This window comes from Sander lucioperca, chromosome 14, assembly GCF_008315115.2.
Source record: "Sander lucioperca isolate FBNREF2018 chromosome 14, SLUC_FBN_1.2, whole genome shotgun sequence".
Classification (NCBI taxonomy): domain Eukaryota; kingdom Metazoa; phylum Chordata; class Actinopteri; order Perciformes; family Percidae; genus Sander; species Sander lucioperca.
Genome location: NC_050186.1, coordinates 14,124,676 through 14,142,776, shown reverse-complemented (window position 1 = coordinate 14,142,776; position 18,101 = coordinate 14,124,676). Strand labels below are relative to the sequence as shown.

The window sequence follows — 18,101 nt, the reverse complement described above, 5'->3', positions numbered from 1 at the left end:
TAAGTGACTATAAGTGAAATATATAATATCACCGGACTTATTCTTTTAAAGGTGATTTCATTGTTGAAGATAAAGTTGCAACCATCTAAAATACACTTTACAGGCCTAATAACAACCTACAACATTGTAGGTCTTAGTGATAAAGGTTGGAGTTTAAATCATAAAATTAGAGAGTGTTTGTCTCCTCTGTCATATTCATATATTATATTTATAAAGTGAAATAAAATCCTTGTAGCCTGCTGCTAATAAACATTTCCTCACCTTTGTCATTATGCAAAATTCTTGCCTCTTATGAAGCACTTAATGGTATTTCCTGCACAAACACACAAAGCACAACACACCTGTAGAGCTACATAATGTGGCAGCTATTGAGAGCTGAGAGCATACTCATATGTAGGCTCTTAAGTGCCTGCTTAATGCTGCTTCCGCCTTAATTAATCGTCATTCTCTGTGTTTTGAGATCTGTTGAATACACCTTGCACTCAGACACAAAACAGAGTGGAACAACTGACTTTGCTGGACCCTTTTCTCTTTAGCAAATTGCATCTTTATTCCAATTAAGTGAAGTTAATTCTTTCAGTTTACAGGTTTTTCACTGTATTTGCCTCATTTATTTCTACCTAACTTGTCCATATTTATCTCCATTCTTTCTCGCAAATCCTTGCTCATTACTAAGTGCACGTGAACCGGCCCTTTGCCTTCAATTGAGTCTTTTTTTAAACTCTTTTTTCATGATTGAAGAAGGCACTCCTCCCCCATTTTAGTTACCATCTTAATCTAAACTTAGCACAAAAAGTAAGGAAATTTGTGTTTGGTAGATTATTTCTCTGTGGTAACAATACTTTTTGGCAATAAATCTTATACCGTTGGAAAGCCTGTTTAGTTCCCTTTCAAATGGTGCCCCATTTGTAAGAATGGAATGAGCAGCAGCGCTGAGTATGTGGGTTGTGCCCATGAAACATTTGCCAAATCTTCTCTGCCAATGCCAAACAGCTTATTCTGCCATTAACTCGTTTGGTGTTTGGTGGATTGGATGATTGAAGTTTGAAGACACAAGACATATTGGCAATTGAACAATTTATTCATTTCACAAACAGTAGCCTCAGTAGCGTGTGGAAGAACCATACACAGCCACAACAGCCTGGCACCTCCTCCTCATGCTGGTCACCAGCCTGGTCACACACTGCTGTGGGATGGCATCCCATTCTTCAACCAGCAGTCCTGACCTCAACCCCATTGAACACTTGTGGGATCAGCTTGGGTGTGTTGTTCATGCCAGAGTGACCAACACAACCACGTTGGCTAACGTGCGACAAATGCTGGTTGAAGAATGGGATGCCTTCCCACAGCAGTGTGTGACCAGGCTGGTGACCAGCATGAGGAGGAGGTGCCAGGCTGTTGTGGCTGTGTATGGTTCTTCCACACGCTACTGAGGCTCCTGTTTGTGAAATGAATAAATGTTAAATTGCCAGTATGTCTTGTTTCTTCAAACTCCAATCATCCAATCCACCAAACATCAAACGGGTCAATGGCAGAATAAGCTGTTTGGCATTGGCAGAGAAGATTTGGCAAATTTTTCTTGGGCGCAACCCACATACTCAGCGCTGCTGCTCATCCCACAAATGAATGTTTCTTACAAATGGGGCACCATTTGAAAGGGAACTAAACAGGCTTTCCAACGGTATAAGATTTATTGCCAAAAAGCATTGGTACCACAGAGAAATAATCTACCAAACACAAATGGCCTTACTTTTTGTGCTAAGTTTATTTTATCTTATTTTTCCATCACTGTCCCTCCTAAAACCAGGTCCCAAAATACATCGTATACAGCAAGTTAATGAACATTTTATATACATACAAACACTTGACTGTGGAATTGTATTTATGGTAGTATAGACCCAACTTAAAATAATACATCCATTAGACCCAATTATAATGGAAACTCCTGTTTCCCGTACACACATTTTAACAACATTGAACAACTGGATATACACTCAGCTCATTCATCTAAAATGCATGTTTGATGCTTTCATATGTCAACACTTTCACTAACGTTAGGTTGGAGACCTAATTTACCTGTTGGGCTACAGACTAAAGAAAATGACATCACCCAAACTAGCAGTCAGTCCGACCGGCGGTGAGATGTTGCTGTTCGTAATGCTAGATTTGGTTTATCAAAGACTCTAGCAAAGCAACACAGTACAGCAAATAAGCACAGCAGAAAAGTCTGATAGATCAGACCTCCGTGTTTAACTATATATGTTTTAAACGTTACAGCTGAAAATGACAACAGAAATAAACAAGTTTTCCGATTTCACATATCTCCACAATTCAAATCTACTGTCATTTGTTTACACAGAAGTGATTGTTGTGTTAGCGAGGCGTCATGGTGCATCGTCTATAAGGAGTTATATATTTAGTCTAACATTAAACTGCACAAATACATTTAATTTATAGTAGTACTAGAATTTAGCTTCTATTTGTGGGGGTCCTTGTTTCATGGCTAAACATTTTGCATCCTCTCAGGTAAGCTCCTGGGCATGAATGAGACATCGGCAACCATCACCATGGCAACAGCAAACACCTCCAGCCAGGCCATCAGCAAGCAGGTTCTGTGCGCGGCAAACGTAGGAGTGGTCTCATCCAGCGCAAACAACTTCCACAGGTAAACTGTCCACGAATGTGCATCTTTCACCTCACCGACATAATCCAATTCTTCATTTTCACACACTGCATTTTTTATATCCAGATAATTTATCCAGATAATTTATCCAGATAATTTATGGCGTGTACCATACTGATATACAGCCTGATTTTACATAGCTAAATGTCAGTTGTTGTTTTTTCATCTTGATTAGAAACATTGTAATGTCTTCCATGTTTAATCCAAACCAGCCAGCGTTTATGAGACCTTTGACGGAGCATTTCACACTAAACGAAAAACATTTGTTTATCTTATTTGTTAAGTTGAGTTAAAAAAAAAACAAAAAAAAAAACTACATTGAAATTTAAAACTCAGTTTTGATCCAGCACTATTTACAGTTTTGCTATATATATATAAGCCTTGCCCAATCGTATGAATACATACAGCTTTCTAAAGTGAAGGCACATAACCTGCTAGGCTTTGTTGTCTTGATTGTGCCTCTACTGTGTCAGCAGTCCTTTGAGATTTGACCAGACACGATAAATATCAACGATCATACAAATCTTTAAAAGAATAGTTTGACATTTTGGAAAATATGCTTATTCGTATTCTTGTCAAAAGTTAGATGAGAGGATTGATACCACTCATTAAATACAAGGCTACAGCCAGCCAGGGGTGATTACAGGATTTTTTAAATGGGGTGGCACAGGGTGGACCAATAATCAGTAAGGGGGAGGCCCCGGAAAATCTGCTTGGAAATATTGGTAATACTGGTTAGCTAAACTTAGCTTAGCATAAAGACAGGAAACAGCAGGAAACAGCTAGCCTGGCTCTGTCTACTGGTAACAAAATCCACCTACCAGTACTTCTAAAGTCATTCTCGCTAATGAACACATTCTATCTCTTTTGTTTAATCTTTACAAAAACCAAAATTTAAAAACCGAGTGCTTTATCGAGTGCTTCACCAACTGACAGTTATAACTGCCCCAAATCTACAAAGTCAGTACAGACTCACTCTGATCCTATGTTCCAGTGCAATTCAGGCTTAAGACGAGGAAGAAAAAGAGGTTTTGGGTTGTGTGATATTGTGTGACATTACCATCAGGCCTTACCCTACAGTCACATTAGCTACAAAAGAGAGCGACATGCACTCGCTTGTGGGCGCTCCTGGGCGTGCCTAGCCTACTCCTGGTTGCTTGGCAACAGTAAACAGAAGTTCTCCGGTGCTACCTTCAACCACGTCTTACAAGTCACTTCAGAGGTATTGTCAAGTCACAGGAACAATGTTTTTGGATTTAAAAGTATTTATTTCTCGATAAAAGTAACAAAATATATGAGATAAAATTCCAAACGTATCAGATATATACATAAATACGATGTCCTGAAGCCATCTTGAATTATTTTCTTCGACTCGAGCCACTGACGTACATCACGCTGCCCTCAAGCCGCCTTCACTCCAATTGGCAGTCGCTTTGTCGCATCGCTCAGCATTTGCATAAAATAGACTTCTTGTCTATTTTGGCCCCGCCTTGCTCGTAGCAGCGGCAAGCTTGTCGCTTGTCGCTGGCAAACGGCCACCCCCATTGAAAATGAATGGTAGCCTGTCGCTTTGTCTCTGTCTCTTGTAGCTAATGTGACTGTAGGGTTAGGCTTCTGTGAAGCAATAGTCTTTGTATTAAAGCTCACATAAAGACATTGTTGACTCCAGTAGTTTGGGATTATTCAGTGTGGGAAGTTATACAGCAAATACAACCTCTTTATTGAATCTGTTGAGTCCCATTGAGATCTCATTTTGTTTTCAAAGGAGATGTGAGTACATGTAAAATAATACAAGATACTGAGAAACAATTATATAGGATGTTAAAACATGATGTGAAATGCAGAAATACAAATGAAAGAAATGCTAAAAATAAGTGAAGAAAAAAAGACCACTTAATGTACATTTAAAAAGATTGAGATTTAAACATCATGTTCCTAAAATGCCCTAAGTGGATGGAAACATCCACTGAATATTTTGACTGCAGAGATGCATGGCCGAATAGCTTTTAACACTCGCGGACAAATTGATCCCAACAATAATTTGATAATTGTGCAGCAAGCAAGAAGAAACACACGTTTCTTCATATCAGTAAATGATCAAATGCATAACCAGAATCTTACCGTGAAACTATGTTGTGAGTCACGTACAAATTCATATCCGGAGTAAGATTGTGTGGGAAAATAAATGTGCCCGTTATAATTGTGTTTTTCTGTGGAGTTTAGTTAAACAGTGTGCATGCAGGTATCATAGAGTGAAAGTGTCTGTGTGTGTCCCCCAGCAGCCTCACACAGACATGCCAGGGGAATGCCCTGAGAAGCCTGGCTGTGTAATTGGTGTACACAGAGTGTGCTAATGAGCTTCCTCCTCTGTCACGCACACCCGAACACCTGATAGATAATTACACCTCCCTCTCTCCCTCTGTTTCCTGCTCTGTCTCTCTTTCACTTCATCTCTGCACCCCCATCTGTGTCTCCTTCCACACCGCTGTCTCTCTTTCACTTCCTCTTTGTCTTTCATCCCTCTGCGCCATGCTCTGTCCTCCTCCTGCTCGCCTCTGTCTGTCCATCTTTTTATTACCTCGCTCTGTGCAGACAGACACTCTGTCTCTTCGTCTTTTAATGATATTGTGTTGGAGATCTTTTTATAGAAATAGAGGAAACATGTTGGAAACAGTGGTAAGTAAGGGACAGTGAGGAAGTCACAGTGAAAGAATAAGCGGGAGACAGTAGCACAAGGGCACAGAGAGCTGAAAGAGTGAGTGGAAATCAATGTTAGCCAGTGGGAGAGGCCTGCATCCAATACGCCCATATTTCATTCAGAATAACCAATAGCTCAAATGACTCCATGCTATCAATCTCGCTCCTGCTTCTGTGACAGCAAAAGAGGAAGACAGTCTCCCAAGGTTGCCCCGTAGTCTTATAATAATGAAGACGCTCTCTTCCATGTTGTCGGCTGGTGATGACCGGCTCTTCCACGCTGTCCTTAGGAGGTCTGTTTATTGGAGATGATGGAGTTCCTTGCTGAAAAAATCCTCAGTCCTTGTCTGCTCAAACGTAACAGGCAGGTTTGTCAGCTTTGTCTTTGAGAAGTTGTCGCAAAGAACTTTAAATCTGTCTATTTATGGTTTTGATTTGGTGCCAGTGACTGCACATGTTCAAATAATGAACTGATTGAATTTTTGTTTTGTTGATTAAAGCTGCAACAATGATTAAATTAACATAGAGTTAATCTGCAACAATGAATGGATGATTTAAGTAATTTTAAAAGCAAAAAAGCCACAAAAATCACTGGTTTCATCTTCTCAAATGTGCATATGTTCTGGTTTTCTTACTTTTCTTTGGGTTTTGGACTGTTGGTCAGACAAAAGAAGACATGAAAATGTCAACACAGGCTCGTATGGCGGGCATTTTTCACTGTCTGCTGATATTCTATAAACAGTAAATGGAGAACATAATCGTTAGAGCAATAAGTAATAAATATATGAATAGTTTCAGCCCTAGTTGTGATTGCTCTTTTAAGTTGCCAACTCGATGCAGGAGCGTTTTGTTAATCTGTCACCCAGTTTGTTTGTTTTGTTTTATTTGGAAACCGCTTCCTTTTCCATATGTTTCATAACTTCTGCACACCAATTAAAGTTCATTCATTCATCAGCTGTACTTCCTGTACTCCAGGGCTTTTCCACACATTTTCCTCTCCCCACAACCCAACTTTGAGACAGTCTTGGAGAACAAGAGTGGTGTAATAAAAAGTGCTTCAACTAACAATTATTGTCATTATTGATTAATCTGTTGAATATTTATAACTAATACCAGAAAACTTAAAAAAAAAAAAAAAGAAAAAAAAAAAAAGCCCATCACAGGTTCCCAAAGTCTTCAGGTGTCTGAACAACAGTCCAAAACCCCAAAATATTAAATTGACAATCATACAAAACACAGAAGAGCAACAAAACCCTTACATACAAGGGCTGGGACCAGATAATATGTGGCCCTTTTGCTCGATAAGTGACTGCAACAATGAATTTTTGTTGATTGAATTTCTGCCAGTCTACTAATGGTTTCAGCCCTGGTAATTTTAATCATAGTGTTTTTGTGTGTTGCTGCTGTGCATACTTTGAATAACGCACACACAGAGCAGAGTGATCGATCGATCTGATCGGATACACCCACTGAGAGCTTATTGTGGAGGTCACTTGGCATTAAATGTGATGTGTGAGGTGACCTCCATCCAGGACCCTTCTTTTTCTCCTTTGATCTCCCCAGAGAAAGGGTTCTCTAATCCGGGTAGGATCACACGAAGTATCTGCCCTCGGAGGAGTGAGAGTTTGGCTTTAATGTAGAAATAATGGATTCAACATGAATCCTAAAAATGATACATTTGGCAACACATACTGACTGCGCTTTAAACTGACCTCAGGCGCTTTGTGTGATAGATTGCAGTATTGGAGTTAACACAGGTCCTGGTTAACAAGGCAACAGCCTGCCTGCCTTTCCCCCTCTGCACCTCTGCATCCCTGCACTCCTCTTGTTTATCAGCAGGGTGCAGCACTGCTTTTCTCAAACAGGCGTCGAGGCCGAGCGGAGGGGGATGCCACTGAAACACAGAAATTGATTGCTAGAAAGGAGGATGGCAATAAATCAAGCAGGAAAGCAAATGTAGAAAACGCTGTTCTTGTTTATGTCTAAACAGGCGGAATAGAATAAATGTGCTCTATTTTTCAGTCCGTTTGAAAGCAAATTTGATCGAATTTTGCATGCATTGCCAATCGCTCTGGTTAGAGCCTAATTTAAAAAATAAATAAAAAATGAACCCCTTGATTTATAAGCTATGCTTTCTCTTTACACTTTGATATAATTAAATGATGTTTCTCGAAACACAGAATTTTCCTTTTTTCCCGTGAAGTTGAATTCTTGTTCCTATTTAAAATTTTATTGACTATCATTTATAACCTGACTAATCAAATGTCTGGTCTCTTTATTGTAGATCACTTCAGCACACAGTATTGCTTATGATCTATGTTCAGATGATACCAAGAGTGTAATGTAACTGTTGTAATGTGGTTGTTAATAGACAATGATGATGATGATGCAACATGCAGTCCCATTTACATGTTTAACTCAGTTGTAGGTAACATTTTCCTTAATTCCTCATTGGATTACATTTTTCTCTCCTCTTCCCATCTTGTTTACCATCAGTTTCTGTGGTCTGTTTGTCCTCTCCTTCCTTTCACATCTGTCTGCCTCTCTGCCCTTCGAGTGCAGCGCTGCAGTTTGTCCGTATGGCCGAGCTCTGGAGATGTGTTGAGGGTTCCTGATTCTAATTGGAGCTAATAGCTCTGGCCATCTGCCTGGTCTGAGTCTGCTCGCATGTGTTCGGCTCTGGTCTGGCCTCACTGACCACTCAGTTGAAGGACAATTCTCCACTTGTCCACCTGGCCAAACACTAGGATGGAACAATAATACCCCGCCACAGCCTCCACACATTTGGCCTCTGCTTTTCTGAGTTTCTATTTTAGAATTTCTATTTTTTTTTTTTTACCTGACGAGCTTTGATACCAGAGAGTCAAAGCTGGTCAAATGTTTACTTAAGATGCAGGGGGCTTATGTACCCGCTGTGGGTTAAGTCTTTCATTCTTGGTTGCAGAATCCTCTGCGTCCTTTCCTGTGTCTTCTCTGTGTGCGGGTGAATGCAAAGGTGAAGCCCACTTTGTGTTTGCAGTGGCAGGGTGGAGGAGAGGCAGATGGCACACACAGGCTCTCTGCACTGAGGAGAATCACAGATAATTGGAGAGTGATGCTTAGCCGCAGCCCTGCCGATCGATGCCAATCCGCCTGCTCTAAGTCCAGGGGTTATGCTTTGCTTTTCTTTCCATACACTGCAATTAACTCAGTGTTTAGCCCAGTATGTGAAGAGTGCAGAAGAATACCAATGACCCGTTTAAGGCCCGCTTGTCCTTAATCTTACCCTTCTAGTCCCTAAAAATGCACTGATGTTGTGTTAGATGTGTTGTAGATCTGGTCTTTGCACCTGAACGTGCACACGTCCACAAACCGCAAAGTGAAAATATTCAAAGCAAATACGGTTGGAAATCAAACACAATCAAAACATGCTCTTGTTTCTTTCACTGGCTCTTATTACAACACACGAACAAAGGCCCACAGCAGCGTCTCCTGAGACAAAATGAAAGCAGCCTCGGGGTAGTGTTAACTGGCTGAGTAAATGATAGATTTATATCCTAAATCCATTAGCAAAGCCACGGGGACCACATAGACACCTTAAGCTGCTGACAGTGGGGGCAAAGAGAAAGGCTGAAGGGAACCGGATGTTCCCATGTATGTTTACTGTACCTGTTTTCATGATTGTGTGTTGAATGGAAACAAAAGGATATTTTTTGTTGTTGCATAAATAGGATTATTTTGGTTGTTTATAAAGGTTGGAACGGATTATGACAGAGCACACATCTTGAATTCCCATAATTAGTAATTTGGATTGATATACAACCCCTGAATTATTTAAAGAAGCAAAGAGGTTGGTGTTTTTTTGAGAGAAATTAATCCTCTACTTGAATGGCTTGTGTTTCCTGCTGAAGTGGCTAATATTTTAATTAAGCCTGAGGAGGACTCTCTCTCTCCTCCCTGAGAGCTCCCTGATAAACTCCCTCTCCTCTGTTGATGGTAATTTAGCAGCTCCCCAGAGACACACCCAGACACACTACGTTTGTGAGCCAGCGCCGTTTCATTGTGTATGCATGTCCCCTCAGCCCTCCCCACCCCCTGTCTTTAACGTGGGCGTGCTAATTGGTGGACGTGCTAGCTGCTCCTGCCGTGCAGCACGCCGCTCTGTGACAGCGCCTGTCCACAGGCCGTCCTGTGGGGGCTCTTCACAGGCTTTAGTCAAGCCTAAGTGGGGCTCTTTGTAGGCTGTTTGTCAGGCCTAAGCGGGCTGCCACAGGGGGTCTTTGTTGCGGGGATGTAGTGCTAAATGGAGGCAGATGGCTGGGTGTTAGCCACGTGAGGCTCAGAGATGCAGAGGGCCTGAGGGGAGCAGGAGAGGGGGCTCGGCTCCGTCGCCCTCAAAGAGGGTCACTCTGGGTCATAGCCCCTGTCTGCCTCTTGTTAGCGCTCTCAATGGGGACCATGTGTGCCCAGGTTTGCCCCCAGTCTGCAGGGACGGTATCCTAGGAAACGGTGGACCAAGAATTCTCCCAATGGTCCAGAGGGAGCCGGTGGGACGGGGCATCCCCCATACTGGTCTAGAGGCTCCCACACACTCATAGACACCCAGAGTCCATAAAAACAGGCTGGATTCTGTTTGACTGGCATGAAGGGCGTGTCTCACCCCTAATGGCTCTTTAGTCAGCTAGGATAATGGGCTCTCTGTTACTCTGCTCGCTATATTTCTTGTTACATCATTTTCCTTCTGTGTTTCACTCACTAATTTAGAGTAATTACAAGGTGTGAGGTGTTGGAGACTTTTCTAACGTGACGATTTACAGGTTTGGGGGAGAAATGTGAGTTAAGTGTGTCAGCTGGGCAACACATTTTATCGCATTTTGTTAAGGTGCCTGATGTTTGTTATATATGTTAACTGTTTATTGATGTAGCAGTCAACTATTGGCTTCGCAGCTTTCATTGATAAAGAGAGTAAGCACTGCATTACATTTTAATTTCATAAACGTAATATACTGTATAACAAGAATAAAAATATATTAAAAGTAATTAAGTAGGCTAAGTTCAGTGTACAAATGGGTTTCATTCTAGAACAAACTTTTTTCCTGTTAGAAAAATGGATATCTTTGTTTTTATTTTCAAAAGCGTGAAATACCTGACACCTTCATACTGCCCAGTAATTATCAATTGTTGAAAAAGTTTGATTCATTTTTTATAAAGCCTGTTTGCTTACTTCAACCATGGTGATGGAAATGCACATTTTTTTTATTTTTGCAGATATAAAAAAAATTCACATAAGATTTAAGGCTGGGCGATATGGCCAAAGTCTTCTATCTGGATATAAATAATTTCATAGCTCAATAATGATATTTTTCAGGATATAGCATAGAGCTGGGCGATATGTAGAAAATCTAATATCACGATATTTTTGACCAAATACATTGATGACGATATTGCGCCGATATTGTAGTGTTGACTATTGGTGCTTTCACAAAATATTTACACAATGAGAGTTTAGATAAATAATCATCAGTCATGTGGATATAATGACTAAGTGGGTAAAGGTAAATAATGGAACAGCTAAAACAGTCTGGTAAGTTCAGAAAATGACATCACTTTACTGTAATGCAGCCTCTAAAACCAGGAAAAGACAACACTTATGTCATATCATGATTTTACGATATCCAAAATTTAAGACGATATCTAGCTTCATATATCGATGTCGATATAATATCGATATATTGCCCAGCCCTAATATAGCATTTGTTTTTTTGGTAATTCAATAAATACATAATCTATATGAAATTGTAAACCCTATTTGTATGTACTCCTGTGTGACTTAAATACTTGACAAATAAAAAGTACTGAGTACCTTAGTGCAAAATTAACATAACATGCAACAATCAGAACGTAAAGCATCATCCATATGACGTCAGTATTACCATAATGGAGTTCGGCTGCTATTGACAATATCCTGAAAGAAACTATATGGAAAAATACATACAACAGACATTTTCAGTGGTTTTGACGATCTCAACCCCTCTGTGATTTGCTTTTTAGGGAGCCTATTGTAACATCCGGCCAGGGACTGCAAATCAAAACTAGCCTTTTTGCTAAATCTGGCATATTTACAGAAATGTTTATTAATATGCAATGTCACTGTCAAATAACATAAAGGTAAAGTGTATTGTCATATCACCCAGCCCTAATAAGATTTGTTTTGACAGGTGGATGGAAACAGTCAGTAGCTGTTTAGAAATTGGGATCAGTGCGATGTCTCTGGATTTCGTTTTGTCACCTTTGTGTCAAACAAATTACAAAAAAATATATTGTCTTACTCACCCCTAATGGTATATACCATGGTTAGGTTTTATCTGTCTATATTTTTAAGATATCTGTCTTTGAAATTTCTGCCTCCACCTCAACACAATGGAGGTGAATAGAATTTTGTCTGTGGTGCTCACAGCACTGAAAAAAGTTACTTGAAGTTACATCTCTTTCCAGAAACGCTTTTTTTACTCACCTGCAGGTTTGCCGGGCGGACAGTCAGCAGCAGGGCCCTGGTCTTGGTGTCGCTGGAGCTGAAGGAGTCCTCCACTGCCCTGCTTACTATCAACACAGAGAAGAGCGTCATGGCGTCCATGTTGCTCCGAGACCTCAAACAAGCCCTTGCTCAGGCGTAGAGTCCCCCCCCCCCCCCCTTCATTAAAGATTTCATGTATTTTATTTCTGTGGTTTGGGACAATTCGAGCAGTACTTGCAAACACATGGCACTTTGATCCTGAATACAGAAACCGAAGAAGTAGAGCTTGAACTTGTGTCACTCACAGAGAAAGAACTGGAAACAATGGAAGAAGAAGGAAGGAAGAGCTTCTTCCTGTTTTTATGGTCTGTGTTGTTGTTTTTTTTGGAAAGGATTGTCTTGAATCGCAAGAATAACTTTGTGAAGGTCTTGAATAAAGCGATGATCCTCTTTTTAAAACGCACAGAAGGCATCATAGACGTGATAGTGGGCTTTAGCCTTACCTTGTCCATTATGAGTCACTCCTCAACATGACACTACTCCATCCAGTCATGTCAAACCAATTGGTCATTGACCTCGATGGTGACTCTTTAAATTGCATTCAATTTATGGATTTGATCAAATATTATTATGTACAAACAGCTGTACATTCATTTTGGGGGGAACGAGTATAATGCTGCCTCACTCACAGCGCGACAGGCCAATTTGTCTGTTTAATGTTTACACTGATTGAGATACTCCACTAAAACATTGGTCTCCGAGCCAAGCGACCCTGTGTTTGCATTGATTGGAATTTGTTCTTTAGTGCCAAGAAAAAGAGAAAAGGAGGATTCCTCCAGGCCATTTGGACCCATCTAAACACTCTCATGACAGTATAAACCTTTGCAAGCTGCTGCAACTACAAACTAGCCTCTGCCCCTGATGTAGTGTTACATTCCAGTCTTTACACTGCCCCCAAATCACATTTGTGCCTTCTACGTGAAAATAATGTAATTTAGATAAACTAAACATATATGTTAGACTTAAATCAACAAGGTCTTTTTATTTGTATGGCTTTTGCTGAACAATAAAAAGTGAATTTATTAAAACAATAAACATTTTATTTGTATGTGTCTTGCAAGTAACGACGCTCCTCGGTTTGATTTAGGCCGCGTTACCCGACGGCGTCGCTCCAACGTCTCTGTGCTGTGATTTATGGTCGTTTAGATGAACGTGGCTGGAACACAAAATCGTTAATGATGAGCTCTGCTAATCGGCAGGCTGAGGCGCCAACCATGTAGATCATGACATCGTGATTTTGATGAATCTGTCACTCCACCTGCTGACATATGTTCTTCTCTTTCTCCTCCCATGTTTCCATCCACCATCCACTGTGTTGTATCCTTTAAACCAGGAGTAGGAAAACAGTGAGTCTGGGCCCCAGCAAAAGAGTTATCACTCCCAAAGTTTACATCAAAATGTGTCTGATTTTTCACAAATATACTGTAGTAAGTAGCCTACAACGCTAATGCAAATCCCAATAAATATGTCCTTGTGACATACAAAACTGCCACTTCATTTAATGAAAATTCCTGTAAATTCAAACCGTTTTAATTCCAGAACAGATTTTCTCACACAAACACAGTTAGGTATCAGTCCATCAGAAATGGTGACTACAGTATAAACATAAGCGTCTGTAGTCCCAGTGTCTGCCTCTCATGTTTTTACTTTTGAGTCACACAGCTAATAGAAAAAAGAAATACCTACCGATCTCTGTCGTTGCACACTTAACCGCTGTACTGAAGAGCTTTCCAGACTGCTCGAAGATTCCTCAAACCATCTAGATGAAAAGATATTCCGTGTGTTAGCCAGAACTTAGATATTTATTTGCTTCATTTGAATGTCAACCAAACTTTAAGCATTATATTATTAATTATAGTAGGTGTCAGTTTCTATAACGTGTTCGATCTTGTCGCGCAAAAAAGAGCAAGGACACACGTCATTGTTGTCTACCTAGATTTGTAACCATCGCAAGAGTATTATTTTACCCAGATGGTTAGAAGAATCTTTAGAAAAACCTGTTTTATTTTGAAACAAATTAAAAAAGACACTGACAGACAAAACATAATGACAACATAAAGGTTTGCGTTTTCACTGCGCCTGTAAAGCCCCCCAAACTGCGGCCCTGTGCTGTTAACCAACAATATTAATGTTTAATAGAGAGCCAGTCATAACAATTTGTGTTGTTCCGCAGAGCTGGTATTAAGAGAAATAACAAAGTGATAGTGTCTTAGCTGCAAAGTGTAGAACCCAAGTTAAGATTGGGGATAAAGTGTATTGTAGCTGTGTGGATTTATTTAAAGTTAATATTCGGCAGTAGAAGACATATGAGGATGATGAAAGGGCTTCAGCTCGACTGTTGAGTAAAGATGCTCTTAGCAAACTGAAGCCAATCCAACTCCTGAAGACGGTTCTGCTGTGTTGCTCGTCGTCGAGTAAAGTTGCACAGATGTATGTGATGTGTTTTAGCTTTGAGTAGGCCGGTGGCGTATTGTGCTTTGCGTCTGGCTGTCTTTTCCGGCTCATAAATAGCGTCTCTCTGAGGGCTGTGGTGAACACCTGTTAGCTCATCTGTCACAGGAGCTCCACTCGCATCCATCACCTCTCCCTCTGTCCTCATTCCCTCAGCCAGCTGTTCCCATCACACACACACACACATACACACACACACACATACACTGCATCAGGCCTGCCAGAGACACACGCGCACATCAAACAGATCCACAGCCACATGGAAGATTTTCAAACTTATTTCCACATTTTAGTAATTTAGTTTACAAAAACAAACACACACTCCGACACGCATTGTTTCTATAATACAGATAGCATCTGGACTCTTCAGAAACAAACCTATGTCACATTTTCTACAGTAGAAAAAAACAATAAAAAAAGACTTCATACACTTAAGTTACGCTTCCTTCCTTTGTGCTTACTTTACAACGAGAGTAAGAGTCTAGAGCCGGACTGGCGGCTCTGTGAGCCTGGACACAGTGATGCTTTGAGCTAAATGCTATAGTCAGCACTCAGCATGCTAACATGCTGATGTTTAGCAGCTATAATATTTACCCCGTCCACCATCTTAGTTTAGGGTGTTAGCATGCTAACATTTGCTAAACACAAAATACAGCTAAGGCTGATAGAAATGTTATTCGTTTTTAGGTATTTTATCTTAATTAAAACTAAAACGCTAGACAAGAAAAAAAGCAGCTATGAACAATATGTCACAATAAGAATATATCAAGTTACAATGCGATAAGAAAGGTGTCACTCATAGTGATGAATTATCACCCAAATCTGCAGCTCACCCCTCTACTTTACGGATCTTTACAGTGAGTTTCAGCTCATTGTTTAGCTGCCCAGGCCACAGCTTTACTGTTTTGGTTCACTCTCACGGCTCTCATCGTGCCGTTTTTACTCGCAGCAGGCAGCTGTTCTCTGTCAAAAGGCTCTAAAAATAATATACTGAATGAATTACTTTAACGATTAATTGATTATCGAAGTAGTTGGCGATTGATGCAGCTCTACCTCAAAGAGCTTTTGGTCTGGCCGTAGACCGGTCTGGACTTCGTAAAGTATAGATTAGGAAGAGGAAGAGTTGAAATGAACTCAACATAGGTTGTCCTCATACTGATAGGTGCACAAGGGTGTGTGTGTGTGTGTGTGTGTGTGATCCATCTCCCGGTGTTGGCACCTGCTATAATAGGCTCTGGGGAGGGAATGAGAGAACAGGGCGGGGGGTGTGGGGGGGGCTGCCTTTCTTCCCCGTCACCTCACCCTTAACACTGCTGTGCAGTGACAGCTTGATTTCTTTGCCTCTCTGGGCTGCAGCACAGTGACATGATGGGCCTGTTCAGTTGGTCTTATCACGGTGTGTGTTTGAAGAGAGTAGAGAGGGGATGGAGGGGACGTTGGGGGGTGGGGATGAGGGGGGGTAAAGGCAGAGGATGCCCAGCTGAGGAAACGCCTGTCTGACCTTACCACAGAGAGCAACTTCTCATTAGCCAGCGTGTCCCTGATCAGCCCTTCGTTCATGTGTCGGGGAGCCTCAGACATGCAGGCGAGATACAAACACAGCAATTCCAGTGCACGTTGTTAAATTATGGATTTCCTCCCTTTATTAGAAATAATTTGACTTTCTGCCATAACAATTAAATGCTTTGCTTCCAACCACAGTGTAGTTCTTAACTCTGTATAGAATGTTACACATACAGTACACTGGCAAAGAAAAGGCAGAATAAAATGCCTCTGCATGATGGAGACTACCAACTAAATCAATATCTAAATAACACACCAAGAGAGAGGTCCGTTTTCATTCCGGGCTAATTTTTTATACGTTTCTAACTCTTAAATTCAGATAAAATGGAGCTGCTGGTCATTGGCTCCACATTCGATTTCCACAGTTCGATCAAATAACAGTAATTCTAGACAATTGTGTGATTTCTCAACGTTTGACCACCAAGAATCTTAATGTTTGATTCAACTCTCTCTTTTAATCAGCACTTTAAAAACAACACAGAGATGGCCTTTATTTTTATTTCTTTGTAACCTACGCAACACAGCTAAAAATCTTTTTTTCTTTGTTATTGTAATGTTTTATTGTCAGGCACTTGGTCCAGAATGCTGCATCTTGAATTTTAACTAGAACTAAGGACATTTGACCAGTTTTTCTTCCATTAATATCCACATTAAAGGTTTTTCTTCTCCGAATCAAGGGTCTAAAGAGAGGGTGTTGTATGCTGTACAGATGATAAGGCCCCTTTAGACAAATGTATGATTAATGATATTGAGCTATATCTAACTAAAATGGAAAGAGTCTCTGTCTGTCTGTCCTTCGGTTTTCTCGACAACCGTTCTTCCATTGTAGCGAATTCAAACATTTCAAGGCATCAGCGATGTAACTTTCGGGACGAACGCTTTTGTTTCAGGAAATTGCCCGGTCCCACGTAGCTAGCTGTTAGCAAATGACACGTATACTCTAGCGTTGCTAGGGGATGCAGCTACGTCATGGCATGTGTATTGCTCAGTACCCAAGGAAACGCAGTGTCGAGTGGGAAGTTGTTTGGATGAGCGGTCCGAACGGGCATGTCACTAGTTAAACTAAATTGACTTGACTTGTTAAAGGGTCCGTTCATTTTTTTTTTTTCTTCACTTACCTCCTCATGGTGTCTAGTGGTGTAAACAATATTAAAGTGCTCATATTATGCTCATTTTCAGGTTCATAATTGTATTTAGAGGTTGTACCTGAATAGGTTTATGTGGTTTCATTTTCTAAAAACACCATATTTTTGTTGTACTGCACATTGCTGCAGCTCCTCTTTTTACCCTGTGTGTTGAGTTCACTCAATGTTGTTTTAAGCCCCCAACATCTCCTTCCAGGCAGCACTGCGACCATTGACTTCACGGCACCTAACCATAACCATAACCATAACCATAACCATTCCCTAATCCTAGTGCCTTCCAGGCAGCGCTGCCTGGAAGGAGACGCTGGGGACTTAAAACACCGATAAATGCTGAGTTCTCTGTTTTAGCTACAGAGTGAGACATCTCACTACTGTTCCATCTTTGTTGGGAGTCGCACATGCTCAGTAGCTAGGTAAGGACTACTAGCCAGTCAGAAGCAGAGTATGAGGGCGTGCCCTGACAGTAGCTAGGTAAGGACTACTAGCCAGTCAGAAGCAGAGTATGAGGGCGTGCCCTGACAGTACCTAGGTAAGGACTACTAGCCAGTCAGAAGCAGAGTATGAGGGCGTGCCCTGACAGTACCTAGGTAAGGACTACTAGCCAGTCAGAAGCAGAGTATGAAGGCGTGCTACGCTAGCAGCTAGGTGAGCATTATAACGTTAACGTTACAAAGTGACCACGTTTGTCTCTGAAGTAAAGGCTGGACTACAACAGAGCTGTTTGGAGCAGTTTGTGAACAGTGTTTTCTGTTGGAGATGGTAAGTCCCTTTGGGGTGGACTTTGGGCTTTTTCACTTTGTAAACCTACTGTATAACTTGCACAAAAAAGATATATAACACAATAAAGGAAAGGGAAAAAGCTTAATATGAGCACTTTAAAATCTAAACTGTAAAGTCTGCATCTAATAAATAAGGACAGCGTTTTTAGAAAAACAAGTTGGGTGACCTGTCCCTTTTTAAACAGTTTACAGAAACAAATAGAAAATGTATAATCAGTTGTTACGCTTGC

General features: G+C 40.8%; 1 protein-coding gene across 2 annotated transcripts in view; it reads left to right on the top strand.

The window, feature by feature from the left end:
* The window catches only part of ap3b1a (adaptor related protein complex 3 subunit beta 1a), a 67,279-nt gene extending 54,311 nt beyond the window's left edge, over nucleotides 1-12,968 (top strand). The window contains exons 26-27 of one of the 2 annotated variants that reach the window (XM_031317678.2): nucleotides 2,527-2,665; nucleotides 11,880-12,968. In XM_031317678.2, the coding sequence (XP_031173538.2) occupies nucleotides 2,527-2,665; nucleotides 11,880-12,033 (293 nt within the window). In that variant the 3' untranslated portion in view covers nucleotides 12,034-12,968. The remainder of the gene's footprint in view (nucleotides 1-2,526; nucleotides 2,666-11,879) is intronic. The other variant, XM_035991535.1, reaches the window with a different exon arrangement.
* Nucleotides 12,969-18,101: the final 5,133 nt, after the last annotated feature.